This window comes from Canis lupus, chromosome 20 (assembly GCF_011100685.1).
Source record: "Canis lupus familiaris isolate Mischka breed German Shepherd chromosome 20, alternate assembly UU_Cfam_GSD_1.0, whole genome shotgun sequence".
Classification (NCBI taxonomy): Eukaryota; Metazoa; Chordata; class Mammalia; order Carnivora; family Canidae; genus Canis; species Canis lupus.
Window position 1 is genome coordinate 9,279,181 of NC_049241.1, and position 26,512 is coordinate 9,305,692.

General features: G+C 36.5%; 1 protein-coding gene across 5 annotated transcripts in view; it reads left to right on the top strand.

Moving 5' to 3' along the window:
* RAD18 (RAD18 E3 ubiquitin protein ligase) overlaps positions 1 to 26,512 on the top strand; it is a 107,318-nt gene that overhangs the window by 46,831 nt on the left and 33,975 nt on the right. For 4 of the 5 annotated variants that reach the window (XM_038565773.1, XM_038565774.1, XM_038565777.1 and 1 more), the window contains 4 exons: positions 7,396 to 7,472; positions 8,734 to 8,794; positions 18,120 to 18,257; positions 24,543 to 24,717. In XM_038565773.1, the coding sequence (XP_038421701.1) occupies positions 7,396 to 7,472; positions 8,734 to 8,794; positions 18,120 to 18,257; positions 24,543 to 24,717 (451 nt within the window). The remainder of the gene's footprint in view (positions 1 to 7,395; positions 7,473 to 8,733; positions 8,795 to 18,119; positions 18,258 to 24,542; positions 24,718 to 26,512) is intronic. The other variant, XM_038565778.1, reaches the window with a different exon arrangement.

The window sequence follows — 26,512 nt, forward strand, 5'->3', positions numbered from 1 at the left end:
TCACTGTCTTTGGTAATATTCCTCATTTCAAAATCTTTGATATGAATGAATATAGCCACTCTTCTTTAAATTCATTGTGTTATTTAAACATTTTTAAAAGCAGTATATGGTTTGGATTTGCTTTTAAAGTGTAATTTGACGAGATACACCATTAAGTTTTAAAACTTAAACCATTTTCATTTCATCAAATCTTATTTGGTTGGGTTTAAGTCTATCTTGTTTTTGTTTTTTTTTTGTGCTGTTCATTCTTTGTTTTGTCTTCCTTTTTTTGCTTTCGGATTTGGGGTTTTTTTGGTTTTCTATTTTATCTTCACTATCTGGTTATAGGTGTGTTTCTGTTTACTTTCTTTAAATGATTATTCTAAAGTTTACCATGTGTATCTTAAACTTATCAAAGTCTACCTTCAAATAATAATATTACTACTTCATGTATAACATAAGTAATTTATGACTTCCATCCTATATTTCATTATTGTCATAGATTTTTCAATATATGTTATGATCCCCATAATACCTTTTACTCTTTTTTGCTTTAAATTATCAGTTTCTTGGGGTGCTTGAGTAGCTCAGTCGGTTAAGCATCTGATTCTTGATTTTGACTCAGATCATGATCTCAGGATTATGAGGTTGAGCCCTAAGTCACACTCTGCAGTGGACGTGGAGCCTGCTTAAGAATCTCTCTCTCACTCTCCCTCTCCCTCTACCCCACCCATCCCGCTCCACCCCAAAAAAGATAAATTGTCAATTTTCTTTTATAAAAAAAAATTAAAAATGAAAAAGAAGGTCTGTATGTGCTTACACATTACTATTTCTAATATTTTTCATCTCTTCCCTTACATCCAGGTTTTCATCTGATGTCATTTTCTTTTGGCCTGAAAAACTTTATTTAATATGTCTTGAAAAGAGTGCAGATGTGCTGTTTACAATTTTTATTTGTGTGAAGAAGTCTTAACTTTGTATTCTTTTTAACTATTTGGAAATACTTCTGAACTTTCAGGAAAGTTGAAACACTGTCAAAGAAAACCACGTCAATACCACTTACATGGATTCACCTATTAGCATTTTGCCTTATTTGCTTTATGAATTACTATTACTCTCTCTGTATATGAGTACATGTATGTACATATTTATACGCATCTATTCTTTTCTGAAACCATCTGAGAATAAATTGTATAATCTTGATTATTTTACCCCTAAATAGTTCATGTATTTCCTAAGAAAAAGTATGTTCTCTTTTTTTTTTTTTGCCAAATTATAGTTATCAATTTCAGTGAATTTAACTTTGTTACAATACTTTTATCCATTCTGTCATCTCTGTTCTATTTTCAGCAGTGGACCCAGTAATGATTGTTATGGATTTTTTTTTCCTTCTAGTACAAGATCCAGTTTTGAATCAAATATTTCATTTAGTTATAATATCTTTTCCATCTCTTTCTACTTGGAACAATTCCTCAGTCTTTCTTTGTATTTATGACGTTGGTAAAGAATACAGTCTTTGTTTTTTTTAATCCCTCCCTAAACAGAATGTTTCTCATTTTGCCTTTGTCTGATGTTTCCTAATAATTACATTAAGGCTGTCCGTTCTTGGCCGGAATACTATATAAGTGATTTTTTTTTTCATTCTCAGAATATCACATCCAGGGATATTTGACATCTTTATGCCTCTCATTTATGATGGCTGGTTTGACCACTTTGTCAATTTCTCCAATGTATAGTTTCCCCCTTTTAGAGACACTTGAATACCATGTAAATATCCTATACCTCATTAAAATTTTACCTCTCCCTCCCTCCTTTCCTTCTTTCCTTACATTTATTTATTTATTTATTTGAGAGAGAGAGGAGGAGCAGAGGGAAAGGGAGAGAAAATGCTGAAGCAGACCTTCCACTGAGTGTAGAGCCCAACACGGGGCTGGATCCCAGGATGCTGGGATCATGGCCTGAACTGAAATCAGGAGTTGGATGTTCAATCAGCTGAGCCACCCAGGAGTCCTTTACCCCTATATTTAGTATTCTTTGCTAATTTTTACCTGAACTAATCTTCTCTGCGAGAGTTGCAAAATGATGATTTTCTGACTTCAAGATTCTTTCCACATTTGCCAGTTGACATTTGCCATAATTCTGAAAACAAGAGCACTCTTTTCCTGTTTTTTTTTTCTTCTTTGTTTGTCTGTTACGAGTATGGATTCACACATTTATAACTCTTTCCCATCCTTAATTATTTTGGTATTTATGTTTTTCCATTTCGCCAGTGGGAGCCTCTACTTACTGATTCTTGGTCATTGTGACATGCCTCCACTAATTATTTGTATATTTATTTTCCATTTTCTGATTTCTAGCATGGAAAGTACCGTCAGCCAGCATAACAGGATAATGCAGGCTCATTGTCTGTTTGTCTCTGTCCCAACCCTGTCAGCGATTTCCAGGATTAGGATTCCCACAGATTAGGATCTGTGGTTCTTCTTATTGAACAAACCAAGATAAGGCTGTCAGCTTTGCTCATTGCTACTTGGTGCCTTAGCTTCTAGGCTCTTCTAGCAGATGGAGCTTAGGAATATATGCATGCATACAGATGTGCATACACATCAGTGTGTGCACACATATATACACACATATGCCTGTATACTGTATGTGTATACACACGTATAAATCCATTTACCTTATATACATTAGAAATCATGAGAACATACTAATACCCTGGTGCTTGCAGTCCAGCCTCACAGAGTTCTTTACCTTTCTCTATTCCATATTTCCCCCCTTTTTTTTTCATGGGGAGAATCATCCCTTCAATAGCATCAGCACATTTACTAATTTGTTCAATTCTGTAGTACATCTAAAATAGTTTTAGAATTGCTTCATCTATACTACTGTACCACTGCAAAATAGACCTACCTATAAGAAAAAATTCAGGATATTTTTTAGTTCTCTCTCCCAGACTTCTCTTCTCTCCTCCCTTTCTTGGACTGAGGGTATTCAGTCAAGTATCATGTTCATAATTTCCTTATTATTTTTCTTCATCGTGAGTTTTTTTTTTTTTTTTTTTTTTTTTTACTGAAATACAATGGGGTTCATTTGTTTCACTTAGTTTTTTTTTTTTTTTTTTTTTTTTTTTTTTTTTTAGATTTTATTTATTTATTCATGAGAGACACAGAGAGAGAGGCAGATACACAGGCAGAGGGAGAAACAGGCTCCATGCAGGGAGCCTGACGTAGGACTTGATCCCAGGTCTCCAGGACCAGGCCCTGGACTGAAGGCAGCGTAAACCGCTGAGCCACCCAGGCTGCCCCTTCACTTAGTTTCTAGTTGTTGTTATTTAGTTGTCCCTTCCAAGTATAAGGCATTAATAACTTAATGTAACATTTAAACTATTTTAAGAAGATATATTTTTATAATGGACCACACTGGCTGTCATAAAAGTATTACATACAGTAGCAGTTTTGTTTTCTTTCATTTCAAGAGTGCTCCTAATTGTTGAAGCATTTTTATGATGGTAGCTTTAAAGTTCTTATCAGATAGTTTGAAGATTTGAGGCATCTCAGTGTTAGCAACTGTTGAGTGCCTTTTCTCATTGAAGTTATGATTTTCTTCCTTTTTAAAAAAAAAAAAATCATTCATGAGAGACACACAGAGAGAGGTAGAGACACAGGCAGAGGGAGAAGCAGGTTCCCTGTATGGAGCTGAAGGCAGGTGCTCAACCACTGAGGCACTTCAGGTGCCCCTGATTTTCCTGCTTCTTAGTTGACAGATGTTTTTATTGTGTCCTGGACATTTTGACTGTAATACGAGATTCTAGCTCCTTTTTAAATATTCTACTTTAGCAGGTTGTCACCCTGTTTAGATTTAGCTTGCAGATCCAGGCCTACTTCTGTGGACTGTGGTTCTAATGATAGTTTAGTTTTCAGAACTCTTGCAGGGTTGTTCGGGTCTGCTTCATTTAATTGCTACCTAGAGGGTACTCAGAAAACCTGGTATTCCATACTGTGCTTCAATTCTCAGACCTTTTGGCTTATTAATTTTAGAATATTTCACATGTGAGTTGGTCAGGAGTGTGTTTAGGATTTCCTATGCAGGCTTAAAGGATGCTTTTCTTCAGGTTTCTTCTCTTTGAGATCCTCACTCCAATCACTAGTTAGGGGGTGAGGGTACTACCTGCTACTGGTGGGTGAGAGAGAGTGGTCTAGATTCCTCTCTAGATCTTTACTGGCAGTGTGTTGCTGGAAGAGAAAAGCTTTTCTTCCTCAATCTTCCTGTTATTGCTGATGGGGAGGGGGAGAAGGGGAGTGGAAAACATACTCCACATTTATTTTCTGTTGGTACTTTAGTGCACAGAAAGCATCAGCAGTGTTTAGCTGGAGTAGGTCAGGTATTGTCAAAGTTTTTTGTCTCCTCCTTTCATAGTCCTTTGTTAGAAAAAAAATTGGTTTCTTGGAGATTTGTGTCTGTGTGTAGTGGGGGTGGGGGTGGGGACTGGTTGTTCTGGGTTGCAGGCTTCACCAGTGCCCAGTCTAGGATATATGGAAGATAAAGAGAAAGCCCAGGGAACTCACCATTATATTGTTCCTTAAATTCTGAGGCCCTTAACCAGCCCATCTTACTCCTACGTTTCAGAGTTCTCTTATAATTGCCTGTCATATTACATCTAAGGGTTTTAGTTAGACTTAGTAATTATATGAGAAGTGAGAAGAGAAATGAGTCTAGTCCATCTTCTTGAGAACTAGAAGTTCTTGTTCATATTTTTAATTTCTGTTCTAGGTGCAGACACATTTAGGATTGTTCGATTTTCTTAGGGAATTAACCCCTTTATCATTATATAATTTCCCTCTTATTCCTTAAAACATTCATTGTTCTAAAGTCTGTTGTATCTGATATTAATATAACTATTCTCCATTTCTTCTCATTAGTGTTTACATGATACATCTCTTTCCATACCTTTATTTTGAACCTGTTTATGTCTTTTACTTAAAGTGGGTTCTTTGGAGGTACCTGGGTGGCTCAGTCAGTTAAGATCTGACTTCAGCTCGGATCATGATCTCCGGGTCCTGGGATTGAACCCCACATTGGGCTTCCTGTTCAGGGGGGAGTCTGCTTGTCCCTCTGTTCCTCACCCTACTTGTGTTCCCTCTTTCGCTCTCTCAGATAAATAAAATCTTAAATAAAATAAAATGGGTTCTTTGCTGAAAGCATATAGTCGCTTGCTTTTTTTTTTTTTTTAAGATTTTATTAATTATTTGAGAGAGCGTAAGCATGGGGAGCAGCAGGCAGAGGGAGAAGCAGACTCTCTGCTGAGATTTTTATTTATTTATTCATGAAAGACACAGAGGCAGAGACATAGGCCGAGGGAGGAGCAGGCTCCTCACAGGGAGCCTGATGTGGGACTTGATCCCCAATCGCCCAAGTGCTCCTGCCTTTTTTTTTTTTTTTTTAATCTCATTCTCTATTTCTTATTGCTTTTAGACAATTTGCATCTAATGTAATTATTAATAACAGTAGGCTTTACAGTTAACATCTTGCTAATTGTTTTCTGCTTGCTTGTTCCATCTGTTTTTTATTCTGTTTATTTATTTATTTATTGGCTCTTTTGGACTGAGTATTTTTTATTGATATAGTTCTACTTTAGGCTTTTTTCTTTTTCAGAAAGTTTTAGTGGTTGACATAGGCACCTTTAAGTATTCACAGTTTCCCTTCAAATGATATTACTGTTTCACTTGTAGTGTAAGAACCTTACAACAATATACTCCCCAATCCCTAATTCTTCGTGTTGTTGTCTTCATGATTTTTACATTTTTACCTATGCTGTTAACACAATATATTGTTGTTGTTTTTCCTATAAATAGTTATTTTTTAGAGTAGTTAAGAAAAGTGTATTTTGCATTTACTTTAATTTTTACTATTTCTAGCAGTCTTCGTTTTTTAGGAGAGATAAGTTTAGTGGTTTCACATTTCTTCTGCTTAAACAACTTCATATAATGCTTTTTATAGTATAGGTCTACTAATAATACATTCTTGTTTTTGTTTGTCTCAAAATCTTTATTCCTCCTTAACTTTTGAAAAACATTTCCATTAGGGGACTCCTGGGTGGCTCAGTGGTTGAACATCTATCTACCTTTGGCCTGGGGCCTGATCCCAGGTCTGGGGATCAAGTCCTGCATTGGGCTCCCTGCAAGGAGCCTGCTCCTCCCTCTGCCTATGTCTCTGCCTCTCTCTGTGTGTCTTTTATGAATAAATAAATAAAAATTTAAAAAAATATATATATATTTATATGGGACCCCTGGGTGGCTCAGCAGTTGAGTGTCTACCTTTGGTTCAGGGTGTGATCCCAGGATCCAGGATTGAGTCCCACATCAGGCTCCTTGCAGGGATCCTGCTTCTCCCTGTCTGTGTCTCTACCTCTCTCTGTGTGTCTCTCATGAATAAATAAATAAAATCTAAAAAAAAAAATATATATATATATATATATATATATATGGTATAGAAATCTGGATTAGCAAAGGTTTTCTTCTGTACTTTTAATTCATCACTCCATTGTCTTCTGGCTTGAATAGTTTCTGATGAGAAGCATGATGTAATGCTTGATTTTTCTTTAATAATATACTCTTTTTCTCTGGCTTACACAGATTTTCTGTCTGTTGTATATATGTTATTGTTGTATTTTTGTTTTGTTTTTGCATTGATTATGCTTCATGTTGAGTGTCTTGCATTTGTGGTTTGAGGTCTTTTATTATATTTGGCAAATTCTGGCCATTAGGTCTTTAAATATTTGTTCTTATCCCCTTTTTCTTCCTCTTTTGGGATTTTTGTTACACATACGTTATAGACTTTTTGATATTGCTCCATAGTCTTAGTGCTTTGTATCTAAAAATGTGAATTTATATTTAGTACATTGGAGTTTGAGTGAATTGGATTCACACTAACAAATTAATTTTCATATTCCATTAGGACTGCTGTTATACCTGTATATTTAAAGGAAAGAGCAAAATTACTGTGCTCTTGTGGTTATGTCTTAAACTGTTCTGCATGTGTAAGAGTTCAGTGTTTTAGTCCTTATTATTTTTTTAGTCTTTCATTTTGAGGGACACCTGGCTGGCTCAGCGGTTGAGCATCTGTCTTTGGCTCACGGTGTGATCCCGGGATCAAGTCTCACATTGGGTTCCCTGTGGGGAGCCTGCCTCTCCTTCTGCCTATGTCTCTGCCTCTCTCTGTATCTCTCTCACGAATAAATAAATAAAATCTTTAAAAATAAAACTTTTATTTTGAAATAACTTTGGACTTAGAGAAAAAGTATAAGAATGGGACAGGGAGTTCTCATATCATCATCCAGCTTTAGTGTTAACATCTCACATAACCATAGTACAATGATGAAAACCATGTAATTAACATTGACTGTCCTTATTTTAACAGCTGCTGAAATAGTTCAAGAAATTGAAAATATGGAGAAGACTAGGATGCGTCTTGAAGCTAGTAAACTCAATGAAAGCGTATGTTGATGGTCTCTTTCATTATCTGAGTAGAAATGATGGAAAGAAAAATTGAATGTGCTCCAGTAAAATTAAAGCATGCCAGAACTAAATCTTTTTAAATGGGAAATGCCCATTTAATGTATTATAATTTACTTGCAGCTTATTTTTAGCACAAAATTCTGTCACATTTAGCAGTCTTCTAGGACAAAATATAATTTTAGTCCTGAAGAAAAGGCATATGCCTTTTCATCAGGTGGCCTTGATATTATTAGTCATTTCTATACTGGTTGTGTTTGATAAGCTCTTTAACATCTGTTGCCATTAGGCTCTTTGTTAAACTCAGGGGTTGAACTGTATGATCTCTAACATTCTCCTTTAGCTCTGACATTCTGCAGTTCTATGATTATACTGTTGGAGAAATTAAGTAATTGTAATACTTGGTGAGGATTAAGCATCTATTGAGCTTTCTGAGGGAATCAGAGACCTAAAATTCTTCACTATTGCCTTCCTCTAGCTTGATGGTCCAAAACTTGAGGAAAGGATACCAAAGAAGAAAATAGTCATTGTGTCCCATGACACTGGAGGAAGTGTTTTGGGCTCTCTCAAGTAGACTTTTTTCCTAGACCATCGGTAATATGTCTATAAAGAAAGCTACGACCTTAGGGAAGTAAGTTTATAATCAGATAGTAGAAAAAAATGAGATTTTCGTTGACTTTATCATTACCTATGTGCCTAACTATAAGATGCAGACTGTAATGAATCATCTAAGATTTCTGATTTTTTAAGTCTAAGATTTTCAAAAGTGGGAGTAGAAGTTTAATACACTAAAGTCTTACATTATCATATTTTCTTTATATGTTACCTTTCCAGTAGACTCAGAGAAGGGAGAAGACAAACAAGAAATTCTGCCTTATTAATGATCTGCCAAATGCTCCTTCAGTCTTGTAGTTTCAAGTGTTACTTGTTATATTAATGAATGTGAAAAATTAAATATTGAAAATAAGAATTTAATTGATGTGTTATACTTCATCTTAGTGTTAATCTGTATATTAGTGTTGCATTTTCTATAGATTTTAAAACAGTAGTAAAAGGTATAGTAATTATGCTATTCAAGGGAAATAACACAGGAATTATTCTTCCTAGGTTTATATAAGATGAGATAAGAGATTATTTTCCCTTATTTTAAACATCCACACTTGAAATTTTAAAGTTCATAGTACTAATTTCTGCTTTTGTCATATTTTGAATTTTTAATTAAAGTTTTTTTGGATTATTTTAGATAATGGTTTTTACAAAGGACCAAACAGAAAAGGAAATAGATGAAATTCACAGTAGATATCGTAAGTTGTGTGGCATTATCTTTATTTACAGAGAACTTGGATTGCAGATTTTCATCTTTAGTAATGTTTTAAAATAAAATTTTATAGTAATGTTTGATAGAAACTTTTCTTGTTTGTATTACTTAAGCAACTGAATTTTAGTTGATTGTTTATTCAAAAATGTGATCTTTTTTGTAACTCTATGTGCCTGCTTTTTGATTTCTAACATTCTGCTTTGAGCTGATCACAAAGCACTTTGCAAGATATTAATTAGCTGCTCTCAAAGCATCTCTGTGAAAATAAAATGGAATTAAAAATGGAAACTTTCCTGATTTTACATCCTGTCATCAGGCCACTCACTGGCAACACTTCTGTGAAGAATTTCAGCATTTCTGTAGCTTGCAAATTTGTGCCGAAAATACTTTTCATTTTATCATTTATTACCAACTTCCAGCTTACTTTCTCTTCCTTATTAGGCCTTTGCATATATCTTTTCCAGGGCCAGCACTTTAATGTTTGGTCAATTCATTGCTTTGTTGGTTACATTTTTAGTTTAAATTTAAGTGGCTGACAAACGGGTAGTTTGTAAGTGTTTGTTGAGTGAGTATTCTACACAATATGTGTTTTAGTTGTGCTAAGAGAATTTTGCTTTCTTCTTTTACTTCTTAAGCTTAAATGTGTAGGTTCAGCAATAATCTATTTGAAGAGGTGGGAATAAAGTACATGGGCACTAGATACAGGTGTGATAGCCTGTGCTTTAGTAGAGTAAGAAAAGTAGCCTAGAGTATTCATGGACCATAGACTGAACAACAGAAATCACTGTTTTCCTGTTGTTAGATAAGTGTGATGGGAGCCTCCTTAATCAGTTTTTGAGAAGTCAACATGATTTTTCTTGAGACAGGAGATCCAGAATATCAAATATCATATAATTACTGAATTGCCAAAAATAGGGCCTGTAAAAATAAGGAAACTAGAAAATTTGCTTGGAGAGAAAGTAATTTTAACCACTAAAAGGATGATATCTAACAATGCCACACTGAGAAAATTGTGGATTAGATTTAGGCAAGAAAGTACACAACTATCTATTGCTCCCCATTTAAATATCTATAAAAAGTCCAACTTTACAAATAGGTTGTATTAAATTAATGCATTTAGCCCTAAAATAAACTTCCATATCTGATTTAAAAAAATACATGAAATGGACAATTTCCTTAAAAGATACAAATTACTAAACCATATTCAAGAAGAAGTAAATAGGCAAATTGAATTTGCAGTCCCCGAAGAAATGCCAGGTCCAAATGGGTTCACTGGTGGATTCTATGAAATACATAAGGAGGGAAATCATATCAATTCCATTCATATTCTGCTAGAAAATTGGAATAGAAGAAATACTTCCTACCTCATCTTATGAGGCTGAAGTTTCCACAAAACTAAAAACTTGTGACCAGTATTCCTCATGAGCGTGGATGCAAAATCCTTAATAAGATTTTAACAAATTAAATCTGTCAATATGTGTAAAGGATAACATATCATAATCAAGTGGGATGTATCCTAACAAGGCAGAATTGGCTTAATTTTAGAAAATTGATCATTGGGCAGCCCGGGTGACTTAGTGGTTTAGCGCTGCATTCAGACCTGGGATCGAGTCCCATGTCAGGCTCCCTGCATGGTGCCTGCTTCTCACTCTGCCTGTGCCTCTGCTTCTCTCTCTCTCTCTCTCTCTCTCTGTGTGTGTCTCATGAGTAAATAAATAAAATCTTTAAAAAAAAAAAAAAGAACAACAAAAAAAATTTGATCATTGTAATTCACTGTATTAAGTCACTAAAAAAACACCATGTGATTCTTCAAGTAGATACAGAATAAGCATTTGACAAAATTGAACACCCGATAATAATAAAAACTCTTGGGGATTCCTGGGTGGTTTCAGCAATTTGGCGCCTGCCTTCGGCTCAGGACGTGATCCTGGGGTCCTGGGATTGGGTCCCGCATCGGGCTCCCTGCATGGAGCCTGCTTCCTCCTCTGCCTGTGTCTGTGTGTGTGTGTGTGTGTGTGTGTGTGTGTGTGTGTGTGTGTCTCCTGAATAAATAAATAAAATCTTTTTTAAAAAAAATAATAAAAACTCTTACTAAAATAGAATTTCTTCAATCTGATAAAGAATATCTGCAGAAAACTTAAAACATCATATTTAATGATGAAATAGTAAATACTTGTGGCTGGGAACAAGGTAGAGGTATCCATTCTCATCTCTTGTTCAGCATTGTTCTGTAGGTCTTAAACAGTATGAAGAAGCAGGAGTAAAGGAAAAAGCTTAAAGAAAATGTGATAAATTATATTTCAGTAGAATTAAACTTTTTTAAAAGGCAAATATGAAATGAAAATCAAGCTACAGATTATGAGAAAATACTGTGAAATTTATATTTGACAAAGTACTAGTATCTATATTATATAAAGAACTCTTAAAATTCAATAAGGCATATGCCATATTTTTTTTAACAAGGGCAAAAGATGTAAACATTCTTCAGCAAAATAGGTATTCAAAAACCAAATAACCACATGTAAATATATGGTTAATCTTATTAGTCTATTAGTCTTTAGGTAAATATAATTTTAAATGAACTAATACTACAAAAAATAAATAATACTATGTACTTATCTTAATGGAAAATCAAAAGGAAGGATAATGCCAAGCTGCTGGCCAGGATGTAGAGCAAATGGCAATCTTGTATATTGCTAGTGAGAATACAAAATAACACAGCCACTTAAACAGTTTAGCAGTTTATTTTAAAGTCATATACTTATATATGACCAAGTCATTCTACTCCTAGCTGTTTATCCAAGAGAAATGAAAGTGTATATCCACACAGAGATTTTTGAAATCAGATTTATTGAGATATAATTTCCAAAAAATAAAATTCATCAGTTGTAATGAACAATTTGAAGAATATTACTGACAGATGTTAGAACAGCTTATTCATATTATCCTAAACTGAAAACAACTTGAATATCCATAAACACATTGTGAAACATCCATATACAATGGAACCATCCGTAACAATAAAGAATTAATTCTCAGCATAGGAAACAACATGGAGGGATGTCAACAACATTGTGCTACAACAAAAGCCAAACTAGAAAAGGCAGCATCTTAAATGGCTCTATATAAAGTTCTAGAAAAGGCAAAGATTAGTAACGGAAAGAAACAATTTGTACTGTCAGCTGCTGTGGGTGGAGGAAAAAGATAATGAAGGATCTCTTTGGGGTGACTTAAATCTTCTATTTCATGATTGCGTTGTTGCATGACTGCACATTTAAAAAAAAATCATCAGATTGTTCACTTAAAATTGAAGAATTTTATTGAGTGTAAATTATTTCTCTGTATGATTTTTAAAATTTAGTGACAAGAGTGACATTCTTTTCTTTTTCTGTAAATCTCTGATGGCCTGCTAAATAGAGGACATCTTGATTCTGATACCAGCTTCTTCATTTAAACTGTTGCCATGTGTTGTTTTGGTTAAAGTATATGAAAAGTATCCAGTCTGACGCAGATAGGTAATTAAAAAGAAGGAAGTGTTTCAGTAGATCTTTTAGATAATCATGGATATTCTTGGCAAGTGTTATTTCAGAAAGGCTATTTACAATGGAATTTGAAATCACAATAATGAAGTTCTTGTACTCTATTGCATAAGAATCCACTGGTCTGCCTTTGAATGGACCTTTTACCTATGAATGACTTTGTGGCATCATTTGTTCATTATTTGGAAAATACTGACTCACTGAGTTGCAAATGTTTGCATATTTATATAATAGAAAAGTAATAGCATTCCTTAGTTTCACCACTACTCTTACCAGAAAAGGTAAGTATTGGAAAGCTGTTAGATCATAAATGGTGGATTCAAGTTATCCAAAATTCTGATTTTCATTTGAAAGCTATTTTTTATTTGGCAGAAGAGAGTGTCACTTGTTTTTCGTGAAGTGATGACTTCCCTCATTCATTTTTAAGAAAATATATTATCCAAGTGTGAATAATCACAATTTGTCTACTGTTCTTTCAAATAAAAGCAATGTTCATTTAAAAAGTGACTAATTTAGCTCATAACTGAAATAATTACACAAGTGCTTCTGCAGGGTACTTTGGGTATGTAGCAGAAGTGTATATTTGTAGTTCTCATTTTACCACTGAAGTTATTAAAACGATATGTACTCTAGGGTCAAAATTTAATAAGATTAATAATTTTATTTCTGCTTCATTTAGGATATTCTTAAGTAAAACTGACTTTTTTCTATTGGTAGTGGATGGCCATGGAGAATACAGTGATTACTGGTACAGTTCAGGGTTGCTTCCTTGGCTCATGCTAAGATACCAGTGGTTTTATCCACCATTACTGTTGCACTATCAGCCCTTATGTCAATGTAACAAAAAAAAGGCAAATTAGGTTTTAACCTCAATTTGCTCTCTGAAAGTGGCTCAGAGATCTTCAGCTGTCAACGAGTGCACTTGGAATTCTGCTGTTTTAGAGTGTAGAGGATAAGGAGAGGAGGCAGCTGAGTAAACTGAAGGAGTGGCCAGGAGATAGGAGAACTTGCAAATATGGTATCAGAAAATCTAGGGAAACCAAGTGTTTCAAGAAGGGAGATATAATAAACTGAGTCAGATACTTACTGTGGAAGGTTGAGTGAGATGAAAGGCAGCAATACATTTTACAACTCAGAGGCAGCACACTAACTTCAATAAGAATAGTTTCCTAAGGGAGGTGGCATCAGAAACCCCCAAGTTGGAGGTGAAGAAGTGAGACTGTTAAGGTGGACAGCGCTTTGGGGAGGTTTTACTCTGTCAGGGAGAGCAGAAAAATGAGGGCGTAGCCTGAGGCGGGTGTCAAGGGATGGTTTGGTTTTTGTTTTCAAGTTAGGAGATACTTAACCTACTGGCTTTCAGGTCTTTTTTGACTGCGACCCAGAGTGAGAATTATATTTTGGATATAATTCATTAGGTATTTTATTGTAAAATTAAAAGTTACACAAAGCAATATTTACCCTTCTCATTTTTTTAAAAGTTGTATTTAGATGTTTTCAAATGATGTTCACATTCCCCTCCCCAACCTTAAATGGCTCCAGCATTGGAAAAGATTATCTATCATTCTTCTCTGAAAATTTCAGTGACTATGAAAAAATATAATTAGTGGGATAATTATGTTCCAAAGCCAGTTAGTTATGCTTATCTGAACCATCCATACTGCATCCTACTCTCTAAGTAAGAGTATGTTTTTAGAGCAGAGAAGTTTACAGAAAGTTCCCATATATCCCCCACCCCTACACATGCATGACCTCTCCCATTATCAACACCCCCCACCAGAGGATACATTTGTTACGGTTGGTGAACCTACATTGACACATCATAATCACTGGAAGACCATACTTGAGTTTAGGGTTTACTCTTGATATTGGACAGAGAGACAATGACATGTATCACTGTGGTTTTCAGCAGAGTATTTTCACAAAGAATCTTTTGTGCTTTGCCTGTTCATACCCCACCTGCTACAAAAGCCCTGGCAGCCACTGATCTTTTTATTATCTGCATAGTTTTACCTTTTCCAGAATGTCATATAGTTGACATCATACAATATGTAGTCTTTTCAGATTGTCTTCTGCCACTTGGCAATATGCATTTAAAGTTCCTCGATGTCTTTTCATGGCTTGATAGTGCTTTTCTTTTTAGTGCTGAATAATATTCCATGGTCTAAATGTACTATTGTTTATCCATTCAACTACTGAAGGACATCACATCTTGGTTGCTTATTCTTGCCATTTTTTAATGTACCCTGGCACTTTCCATTCTGTTATTATTTCATTAAGAAAAAATGCTGGTCTATACCTAGTTGTATTTATAACCCACACTCTCACTTCCAACAGAACAGTCCCAGGCATATTTGTGTGCCAGTGGGAAAGGTGCCAAAGAGGGGGATATTGATGATGTAAGACAGGGAGAGGGTAATCACAGGTGCCGTATATCTTTGAGAGAAGGCCTTAGTGATGGAATCCAGGGAGTAACTTAGGGCATGGCCTCCCTCCGCCCCCAAGCGGATAGATCTATACCTTTTTTTACTTTCCAGTAAGTTTAAATCCTTGAGGGGTACAGCATCACATGGATTCTGTGGCCAATGGCTTTAGCAGATCAGCAATCTGAAGATTGCTTCAGAGTTTGGCACGAACTTATGCCACTGTTTCCATGAACACGAGTTACTTTTCCTCACATTACTCTGGTTTTGTTGTTTACCACCAGGGATCATTGTTGTTCTTTGCTTTGTACACATAGGCACATCTCTTGCCTAGGTAAAATTCAGATTCAGCTTGAGCATCAACACCTTCAATTTTAAGAAGGGCCGTGTTTTTCTTCTGTTCCTGAGACCTGGGTTATAGCCAGCAAAAATGGCTTTGGACCACAGCCTTCCAGACATATTTGTCGTTTTAGGAGTCCAGTTCCCACCAGGCCTCTACAGTCTCCACAATGGCCAGGAGTTGGCCTTTAATTGCTGCAAGGACAGTTGTTTCTTACTCAGTACAAGGAAGATAAAGTGTATATGCACAGGTGAAGTAATGGTAGCTTGAAGATGACAGAGCTCCTGTTAGAATGTTTGTGTTTTCTCAAAGTAGTGTGAGCCCAGCTGAGAAGGGAGTATTGCAGGTCTAGAAAAGTGTGAAGTGGTCATTTTGGAGAATAGTAAAGCAGATTTTGCTAGAGAAATGTGGAAACGTTGTACAGCAGTGTTGAGTGCCCATTTTAGACTATGTCAGTGAGACTAGTCCATTCAGGGCGAAATGAATAAGCCCTAAGTGAATGTTACTCTCTTCTCCATCCAGCTTTAGCTGCTTTTTTTACCTACATGGTGGGTAAAAAAAATGCATGAGATTTCACCGTGAGAGATACTCCAAACTTGGTCTGTGACTTAAAGTCGATGAGTATCTCGGTGTCATCACTGTGAAGGGTGAGTCTGTCCCACTCTTGGGAGAGCCTGGCTTTGGTCTTGTGTACCTCGGATTCGCAGGCAGATCCAGAGATGCTCTGGCTGTAAAAACTGGTCTAAAAAAGTAGTTAAGGGTGGTGAGGGAGTGAAGGGCTTGACTTGGAGAGGCAGAAGGGTGATATGATTCAAGTGTTAACAATCTTGAAGAACATGATTTGGGAGAATGTGGGGCCTATTCATCAGCTTCCCCAATTATCTCAACCACTTAATTTTTTTAAGAGGTAAATTCAGGACATCTAATTAGCAGAACTGAGATTTTAAACTATAAAGTACTCCTTGCCAAATGGCACAGCTCCTAAAATGAGGTGAAGAGGTAAGTGGGAACAATTTCATTAGTCAGAATCTCGGCATTGTTCATCTTTTGAGCAGAGGTTGTTGGACTTCTTGGGCCAAAGCCAGAGCAGTGGCTGCCATTTACTTTTTGGTTTCCAGCCTAGTTGTAGAGGTAATCAGATTAAACAAAGAAAATCTCTTTTTAAACCTGAGATTTTATTACTTCAGAGGAAAAAGTCATTAAGCCTCCTTAACTGTTAATGAAATTACTTGAGCAAGTTTCTTTTCTTTTTTTTTTTTTTTTAAAGATTTTATTTATTTATTCATGATAGTCACAGAGGAGAGAGAGAGAGAGAGGCAGAGACACAGGCAGAGGGAGAAGCAGGCTCCATGCACCGGGAGCCCGACGTGGGATTCGATCCCGGGTCTCCAGGATCGCGCCCTGGGCCAAAGGCAGGCGCCAAACCGCTGCGCCACCCAGGGATCCCTTGAGCAAGTTTCTTAAGTAATTCTTATACCCATAATTCATACACACGCAACGGCCTTACTGGGAGAAGACCTAGACCAGATCTCACTAAATTACGTAGATCTGATCGTGCTGTGTTACCCTTGCCTGACAGAAACCGTGTGGTGGTGGTGATGGTCAGGGTAGCCCATTGACTCTGTGGAGCTGAAGGAGGTACAAAATAATCCTCAAATGCACAGAGAGTTAAATAGGACCTGAAAGAACTCACCTAGCTTATTTCCTTAGATAGGATCTCACTTACTTCTGAAAAGCTAACTTTTCCCAGTAATCTTTATGGCCAGCTCATATTTCTTTTGCTGAAATTTTAACTGCTTATTTAAAATTTAACACACACTTCACAACCCAGCATGTCAGTTTCACCAGGAGTTTTAAATATACTACATACCATATACATAAATATATTGTGATATAAGAGCAGTCTCTCCCTAAAGTCCAAAGAACAGTCACATTTATAGATCAGGAATATTGAAATCAGTGTGTAAGTGGAGGCAAAACTGGCTGCTTCCACAGTGGGGAGGGAAGTCAATTGAACCTTTACCCCACAGGATTTTTCACGTCTGTAGACAAGAATTATTTTCCTTTGCCATCAGTTATTTACAATTTACAGAGCTGTAACATAGCTCAAAGGCAGTGAGTGAATGCCTGGAATCCTGAAAGAGTAGCTATAGAAAATGCATAGTTTTCAATAAAAGCACAAATTTTTTCCTACACTCAATTATTTTTAGTGTTGTACCACAGGGGAAATGTTGATTACTATATGAAGACAGCTTCAGAACTTTATTTGCTGCATGATTCTTTCTAAAATGCTCTTTTATGGGATTTATGACATCATTTTGAGTCATGACTTAAGTGTTTGAGGGTGTTAGGTAAGTCACGTGCATCCTCAGCTATTTGAACTACAGTTCAGGCAGGATCAATGCCTGGCTATTCATTATTGAGTAAGTTAATAATGGGGACCTAGAGATCAGGCTTATGTTATTTTCAGATTATTAAAGTAGCCGGTGTTATTAAGATTGGTATGATTACAATATCCTGAGATAAGTGGATTGGGAGTAGGTGGTGGCTATTAAAGGGATCCTGATGGGAAACAGGCAAGAAATGGGAAGGAAAAAGGGAATTGAAATGAATAGCCTTTGTTTTTATGATCACCTTTCCTCAAGGCTTCTGCTTTCATACTCAGTTTGTCTTCATGTTAATATTCTTTTGTTTCTTGGGAGTTAGAACTGGTGTCTTTTGTATATATTTAAGAAAGTGGTATCTTTCTCCATCTATCAAAAGCCTTTCAGAATATGGGGTTTTGGAAAAAAAACCTACAGTAGCAAACTAAGAATATCCTGTTTCCCTGTTTTTATCTGAGGAAAGAAGGTAAGAGGGGAGAGACTTCCACAACCCCCAACCGTTTTTACTTTTGTGCTTGCTAGCTTGTAAATGTAATGCAAGTGATTCCCAGGGATGTTATTCTTGAGCAAGCTTGTACACTTCCTGATGTACTTCTATATTTTACGGAGAAGATCTTTTGAATTTTAGGTAAAAAACATCAGAATGAATTTCGGCTTCTGGTGGATCAGGCCAAAAAAGGATACAAGAAAACTGTTGAAATGTCAAAAAAAAAAGTAACAAAAGAAGAAGATGGATCTACAGAAAAGCTGTTACCTGTATTTGTGGGTAAGAGACTTTAATTAAAAACAAAGATATGTTGAATTTCACTATTTATTTTAAGATCTTAGTTATTTTAGAGAGAGAAAGAAAGCATACACATGCCCACGAGTGGGGGGAGGAGGGGCTGAGGGCAAGAGAATCTTAAACAGACTTGGTGCTGAGGGTGGAGCTGGATCTGAGGCTCCATCTCACGACCTGAGATCATGACCTGAGCTGAAATCAGGAGTTGGACCCTTAACTAACTGAGCCACCCAGGTGCCCCTGAATTTCACTATTTATTTTTAATATAAAAAGAAAATAAAAACCACAGGAGTTTACACTTTTATTAGGTATCTGAAGTGGGAAAAAGTAGTTTTAGACATATAGCAGTTGTTGAATGTATACTAAGTTTGTTACTGTGGGGAAAATGATTGGGACAATACCCTGAAGACAAATTTCTGAAGTCTTTCATTTAATGATAAATCAGAAGTTTCTTAGCTATTTCGCTTGAGGATGTTTTCTAGGTGTAGGATTTATTATTACATATCTTGAGATATCCTACAGGTAATTTTATCTTAGAATAATTTTTGTTATAGTTTACAATGAGCAGTCAGAAATTATCCTGGTGAATGAAACTGTAGACATTCAGAAAGGAAGTAAAGAAAAAAATAATGAGGAAATGAAGAATACTTTTTAAATAAATAGACATGAAGAATTTGTACTAAACGTTTTAATAGGTCACTGGTATTTATTTTAGATGGAATGTTCTGCTAAAATATCTGAAGCTTATGTACTTGGTGTGCCCACACATAGCACATTCCTTAATTTGGATCCATTTTAAAGTTTGAGATTAAGGGGCACCTGGGTAGCTCAGTCAGTTAAGTGTCTGCCTTCTGCTCAGGTCATGATCCTGGAGTCCTGGAATCAAGCCCCATGTCAGGTTCCCTGCTCTGCCGGGAGTCGTCTCCTCCCTCTGCCCCTCACACTACTAATGCTGTCTTTCAAATAAATAAAATCTTAAAAATTTTTTTTGAGATTAATATTATATTTCTATTGCCAGGGCTTTGGGCCAGAATCATAATGGAGGAAAGTGTACAAGAAAATTCTGTATTTTTTATTGTGATTAACTGTACATAATATAATATTTATCATTTTAACCATTCATAAATATACAATTCAGTGGCATTGTATACATTGAGAATGTTTTATAACAGTTAACACCATCCACACCCAAAACTTTTTCATCATGCAGCATAAACTCTGTACCCATTAAAAATAATAACTCTTTTCCCCTTTCCTAGCCAAACTCTGGTAATCTCTGTTCTACTTTCTGTGTGAATTTACTTATACTAGGTACTTCGTATAAGTGGAATCATATTAATATTTGTTCTTTGTCAACTTATTTCATTAAGCATTGATATTTTCAAGGTCCTGTTGTGTCATATATCAAAATTTCAGTGCTTTTTACAGCCAAATAATATTCTATTGTGTGTATTTGCCACATTTTGCTTATCTCTTCTTCTATAATGGGTTATTTTCACCTTTTGGCTATTGTGAATAGTGCTGCTATGAAGATTGGTGTTCTTTACTTTCCATTCTCTTATAGAATTACCAGAAGTATATATCTGTTTACCTTTAAGAATCCACAAAACTCTTTCTTCCCAAAGCCACTGCACCATTTAACATTCCTGCCAAACAGTGCTTAATGATTCCAGTTTCTCTCTATCCTTGCCAATACCTGTTTTGTTTTGTTTTGACCATAGCCGTCAAGGTAGATGTGAAGTGATATCTCATGGTTTTGATTTGTATTTTCATAATGACTACTAATGTTGAACATCTTTTCATATGTTTATTGGCTATGTGTTTTTCTTTGGAGAAATGTCTGTTCATGCTCTTTGCTCGTTTTTCAATTGGGTTGTTTGTTTTTTGTTGTGTTTTTAGGAATTCTTTATATATTCTGGATATTAATCCTTTTTCATTATATGATTTGCAAATATTTGTAAATGTTTTCTTGGTTATCTCTTTGCTTTCATCATAGTTTCTTTTGATGCACAAAGGTGCTTAATTTTTTTTTTCTTTTTTTTTCAAAGGTGCTTAATTTTAATGAAGTCTGTTATATCCATTTTTTTTTCTTTTGTTGCCTGTGCTTTTGGTATTATATCCATGAAATTGTTGCCAAATCATTCATGAAGATTTTCCTGTTTTCTCCTTTGAGTTTTATTGTTTTAACTCTTAAGGTTTAGGTCTGTGATCCTTTTTTTTTTTTTTTTTTTTAAGATTTTATTTATTTATTTGAGAGAAAGAATGCACAAGGGTGGGGGCAGGAGAAGGAGAAGCAGACTCCCTGCTGAGTGATGCGGGGCTTGATTCCAGGACCCTTGTATCACAACCTGAACCAAAGGCAGACCTTTAGCCAAATGAGCCACCAGGCACCCCTTGTAATCCTTTTTGAGTTAATTTTTGTGTGTACTATAAGGGTTTGACTTCATACTTCTACATGTAGATAAAGCTCCAGTTGTTAAAAAGACTATCCATGTTGAATGCTGTTAATATCCTTGTTAAAAATTAATTGAGTCTATATGTGAGGGTTTATTTCAGTACTCTCTGTTGTACTCTGTGGTCTGTATGTCTGTCTGTTCCCATGTCAGCACTATACAGTTACAATTACTGTAGCTTTGTTATAAATTTCAAAGTCAAGAGGTATGAATCTTCCAACTTTATTCTTTTCAAGACTTATTTTTAAGATTTTATTTATTTATTTATTCATGAGAGAGAGAGAGGGGCAGAGACACAGGCAGAGGGAGAAGCAGGCTCCATGCAGGGAGCCTGACGTGGGACTCAATCCCGGGACTCCAGGATCACGCCACACCCTAGGCCAAAGGCAGGTGCTAAACCACTGAGCCACCCAGGGATCCCTCAAGATTGTTTTGACCATTTGGGTCCCTTGAGATTCCATGTGAATTTTAGGATGAATTTTTCTATTTCTGCAAAAAGTTACTGTTGGGATTGAATTGAAACTATAGATTGAGGCAGCCCGGGTGGCTCAGTGGTTTAGCACCGCCTTCAGCCCAGGGCCTGATCCTGGAGACCCCGGATCGAGTCCCATGTCGGGCTCCCTACATGGAGCCTGCTTCTCCCGCTACCTCTCTCTCTCTCTCTCTTTCTCTCTCTCATGAATAAATAAATAAATCTTTAAAAAAAAAAAAAAAGAAACTATAGATTACTTTGGTTACTTTTGCTATCTTAATGTCTCCACTTTATGAATACAGGATGTCTTTATAGCTTCTTTAATTTCTTTCAACAATGTTTTGTAGTTTTCAGCATTTAAGTTTTTCACCTCCTTGGTTAGATTTGTTCCTAAAGTCATTCTTTTATGTGCTGGTACATTCTTAATTTTTTCTTCTAAATTCTCCTGGTATCATTTAGTAGGTCGCTGATGCTTTTCATGCTCTTTTTAAACAACTTGAGCATGTTCGTTAAATTGTTAAATGTTTTTCCAAGAAAATAGTTTAGTTTCTGAAAAAAATCTGGTTTAATATTTCAGATTGGGAGAACATTTTTGCTTATTGGTTGAATGTCTCTTGAAAATGATTGCTTATACTCAGGATTGTGCATTGTATGCATATATGCCCATGAATATTGCTCTCTGTGGGATTCAGAGATGGTTGTGCATGAGTGCGCATGTCTGAGGGGTGGAGAGACTGTGGGAGAGAGGAGGACAGACAGACTGGCACAGGCTGACTAGGAAGTTGAGCTCTGTATAGCATCATACAACCAGTATAGTTTTCGTTCTTTGGAATAAACTTGCTCATTGAAGTGCCAATATAAGTGAACAAGATACACATTATCTCAAATAAGTCCTTCTCCTGTTTTGTCACATGTCTTTGGGGAGGCTTGATGTTAGAGCCTCAGAGTTGGGGGCTCTGTTTGACGTCCACTTCTGACGTCTATGGACGGATATGAAAGATAGCTGACTTTCAGTGCCCTCAAATTGTTGACTGATACTTGTCCCCAAGAGGGAATTTATCCTGGAAAGGCTTATTTAAGAGAGAAAGAATTAAGAAAAGAATATATGTCAGGTGCAAAAATAAAAGATAGATTTTTTTTTTTTTTTTTTTTTTTTTTTTAGTTTTAAAATTTATTTATTTATGAGAGACACACAGAGGCAGATATAAAGAGGGAGAAGCAGGTTCCTCACAGGGAGCCCAGTGCAGGACTTGATCCCGGGACCAGGATCATGCCCTGAGCCAAAGGCAGATGCTCAACTGCTGAGCTACCCAGGCATCCCTAAAAAATAGTTGTAAGTTAAATTCCTGCTCCCTGTTTCGTAAGCTTGATTCCATTCTCCCAGCCAGCTGAGTGTTGAATTGTCTGGGCTCACTGAGTTTACTGGGTGATTGATTGTTCTTAATGTGATCCTTGGTATCTGTTTAGGAGAGGAAATCTTGAGCTCCTGGATGGTTGTTGTGGCTAGCTTCTTCTTTCCTTTTTCCAGATAAATGTTAGAGGGTACAGTTTTGTTTTGGTAATGTTTGGGCTTATTGAAAGCCCGACAACATCAAGAGTTTATTTATAGAAGTTACACTTTTGTCACGTATGCTGTTCTTTAGTATAACGAAGACTTCTCATATCTGGAAAAATCTCACTGTATGGACTTGGAAAGGTTTCTTTTTGAAGAATCTGGGACCCCTGGGTGGCTCAGTGGTTGAGCGTCTGCCTTTGGCTCAGGTTGTGATCCCTGGGTCCTAGAATTAAGTCCTGCAACGGGGTCTCCACCAGGAGCCTACTTCTCCCTCTGCCTATGTCTTTGCCTTTCTCTCTGTGTATCTCTCATGAATAAATAAAAACTAAAAACATTTGAAGAATCTGTCTTTTACTTTTTCTATAAATTTTCTCTTTATGACAAACCTTAAGAATTCTTTTTAGTGTCTTTTGTTGAAGGTTACTTGCTTATATAAGTACACTGGATGAGTGATGTGTGAAAGCTCTGCTTCTCTGTGAGGAAACTTACAAAAGGGTGCTCTATACTATTAGCACATGTGGCTTGCATGCTAAGTATTTACTCAATTCCTGAATCTTAAAGACAGAGCAACTGAAATCTTAGCACAGTCCTGAAACAGGTCGTGAGGGAAAGTCCTGGTCACTGAGGGATGCTTCGTGGATATTATTTTTTGCACTCGTATTTGAAGATACTTGGTCATACCTGTATGTTGCATTCTAGCAAACACTGTCTGCATGCCTCTAGCATCCTTTATTTTTATCTGCAACAAGAGACCTTAGAAATTCAGAATATGACAAGGGATACATAGAAATATGACATGTATTAGATCAAACGGAAATACTGGTTATGTCTGATGAGTTTTCCTTTTCCATAGTAAATATTAGATTCTTTGGAACAAACTAAAAGAAATGGCCAGATGGATTCACTACCACATAGTCAGTGACAAATATCCTAGTTCTCTCCTATCATCTATCTATCCATCCATCCATCCATCCATCCATCCATCCATCCATCTGAGAGAGCGTGCGCGCCGGCATAAGCATGAAAGTGAGGGGAGATACAGAGGGAAAGAGAGAATCTTCAAGCAGACTCCCTGCTGAATGTGAAGGAGGGTGTGGGTTCCATTCCATGATTCTGAGATCATGACCTGAACCAAAACCAAGAGTCAGACACTCAACCAGCTGAGCCACCCAGGTGCCCCAAGCCTTTAGTTCTCTCATTCGAATCTTTCATCCTTTTTTGTTGTGCTTCATATGTTTATCAGTTTTCTCTTATCTGTGAAATATGTGGGAATTCTTTAGTAATATTGTAAATAGAAGCCTCATTAGAATTCCATAGTTCACTACTCCTGGTTTTAAAAGGAAATTTTGTTTTTAAATTCATTAATCTAGGGATCCCTGGGTGGCGCAGCGGTTTGGCGCCTGCCTTTGGCCCAGGGCGCGATCCTGGAGACCCGGGATCGAATCCCACGTCGGGCTCCCGGTGCATGGAGCCTGCTTCTCCCTCTGCCTGTGTCTCTGCCTCTCTCTCTCTCTCTCTCCCTGTGTGACTATCATAAATAAATAAAGAAAAAATATTTAAAAAAAAAAATTCATTAATCTAGAAATACATAGGTGGGCATTATCATTAGATGGCACATGGTAGTGTTGATTCTTATGCCCTGACACTAGAGTTTTGGAATCAATGTTACAAAAACTTCCATTTTACGACGTATAAATAGCAATATTAAATGTCGTAGAAATAATAAGCATATAGAAGTTGTAGATTTTGTAGAACTTGTAAATATTTTTCTTTCATTTTTCTTTTTTTAGAACGGGAAGATAAAAAAATGAAATTCTCAGATACTTCCCCCATAACAAACCACTTCTCTCAATCAAAGCTGGAATCCCCAGGGAGAATGGAGCCTGATAGACCAGATGATTCTTCCAGTTGTACTGATATTCAAGAAGAAGCTCTTTCTTCATCAGAATCAGACTCATTCAATAGGTAAGAAATCTGTATTACCTGATTATTTTAAATGTCTATTTCCTGCGTATGCTAAGATAGAAAGTAACTTGAAGACCTGGGGCAGTAAAGTGTTGTACCACTTCAGTCTCCTCTTCTGCTTTGTAACTTGCACAGTGATAGCAAGCAGGAGAGAATTGAAGTGGCTGTAGATAGTTTTCCTGGAGTTGAAAGAGAGAGCATGATAGGCAGTGATATTTTTGTTAGGATAATGAATGAAGAAAATAAGACAACTGTGTTAGAAAATAGAAATGACCAGAAAGACAGTGCATAGGAGAGTAAAACAAAAAGGAAAAATTTAGTTGAACAAGTAAGAATGGATAGGGAGGCTTTAAAAATGAAAGATTTGAAGATGAATTGTTTTTCCAAATGATTTTTTAAAAGATATTTTTAAAAGATGATGTAGTTTTTTAGAGATGACATACAGTTAAATCATAGTTTTGAATAAAAACAAAAAGTAAAAAGTTTTGAAATAAAACTTTATGTTCTGGCATTTCACTTTATATAATAGACCATTTGTACCCATGTTTCTACCTTATCTTTATAGGTGTTTTCTGGGGATGTGGTGTTCTCTTGTGGCTCTTCTCCATAACTGACTGGACTTTCCAGTTTCTGTTAGATACCTACATTTTCCCCAATGTTCTGCTTACACACCTAAAGCTGTGGTAAAGCTCTGTCTACTTAGAGCCTTTTGTTTCTAATAAATTATTTTTAACACCATTTTGACCATGGGAGGTGTTGCTGCCTTCTCAATGCATTGTATCAATTTTAAATGCTATCATCAGAATGTGAATATGTCTTAGAAACTTTTAGTCTTGGGATCCCTGGGTGGCGCAGCGGTTTGGCGCCTGCCTTTGGCCCAGGGCGCGATCCTGGAGACCCGGGATCGAATCCCACATCCGGTGCATGGAGCCTGCTTCTCCCTCTGCCTGTGTCTTTGCCTCTCTCTCTCTCTGTAACTATCATAAATAAATAAAAAATAAATAAATAAATAAACTTTTAGTCTTTGATAGTCCTTCACTTAAAAATTAGCAGTGCTCTAGAACGATAGACTATGTCTATCTGAAACATCAAATTAGAAATTTTTTTTAAGAGAAGTGTACTCAAAACCCTCTGCTTTACTAGGATTCTTGGGGAACGGTTTCAAATTATTAATGGTCAGGCATTTGGAATGGAAAACCTCTTATCTCACCCCTACTGTTTTCAAGGTTATTGGCATATCTCAAGCTGGGTAAAGGAAGAACACATGGTGATCTGCGTGTTGTCCATTTTGTCTGAGGGTGTGATACTGCTGCACAGTTTCTCTACATCAGGCTGTTCCTGCAAGTTCAGTAGGCAGTACTTGTTTTTAAACACAAGTCATGTAGGAATACAAAGTAAAAATGGAGGAAAATCAGAGTCCAGAGGAGTAAGAGTTCATTTTTAACCATAGTCGCAGAATGCCTGAATGTCTGGGAATGCCAGGGTGAGTTTGAATTTGAAATAGGGGAATGGAAGAAAGTGTAGGAGGAAATACATGGCAGCCAGCTGTATATTTATATATTTGGCGCTGAGAGGATGGAAGTAGGGTCAGTTTGTTGAGTTCTTGGCCTCAGATAGATTTATTGGCATCACCGAAATGTGAGAGGTTTATTAAACCGCTAAAAAAATTTTTTTGATGGGGGGGCTCCCTGGGTGGCTCAGTGGTTTCGTGCCTGCCTTCGGCCCAGGACATGATCCTGGAGTCCTGGGATCGAGTCCCACATCAGGCTCCCTGCATGGAGCCTGCTTCTCCCTC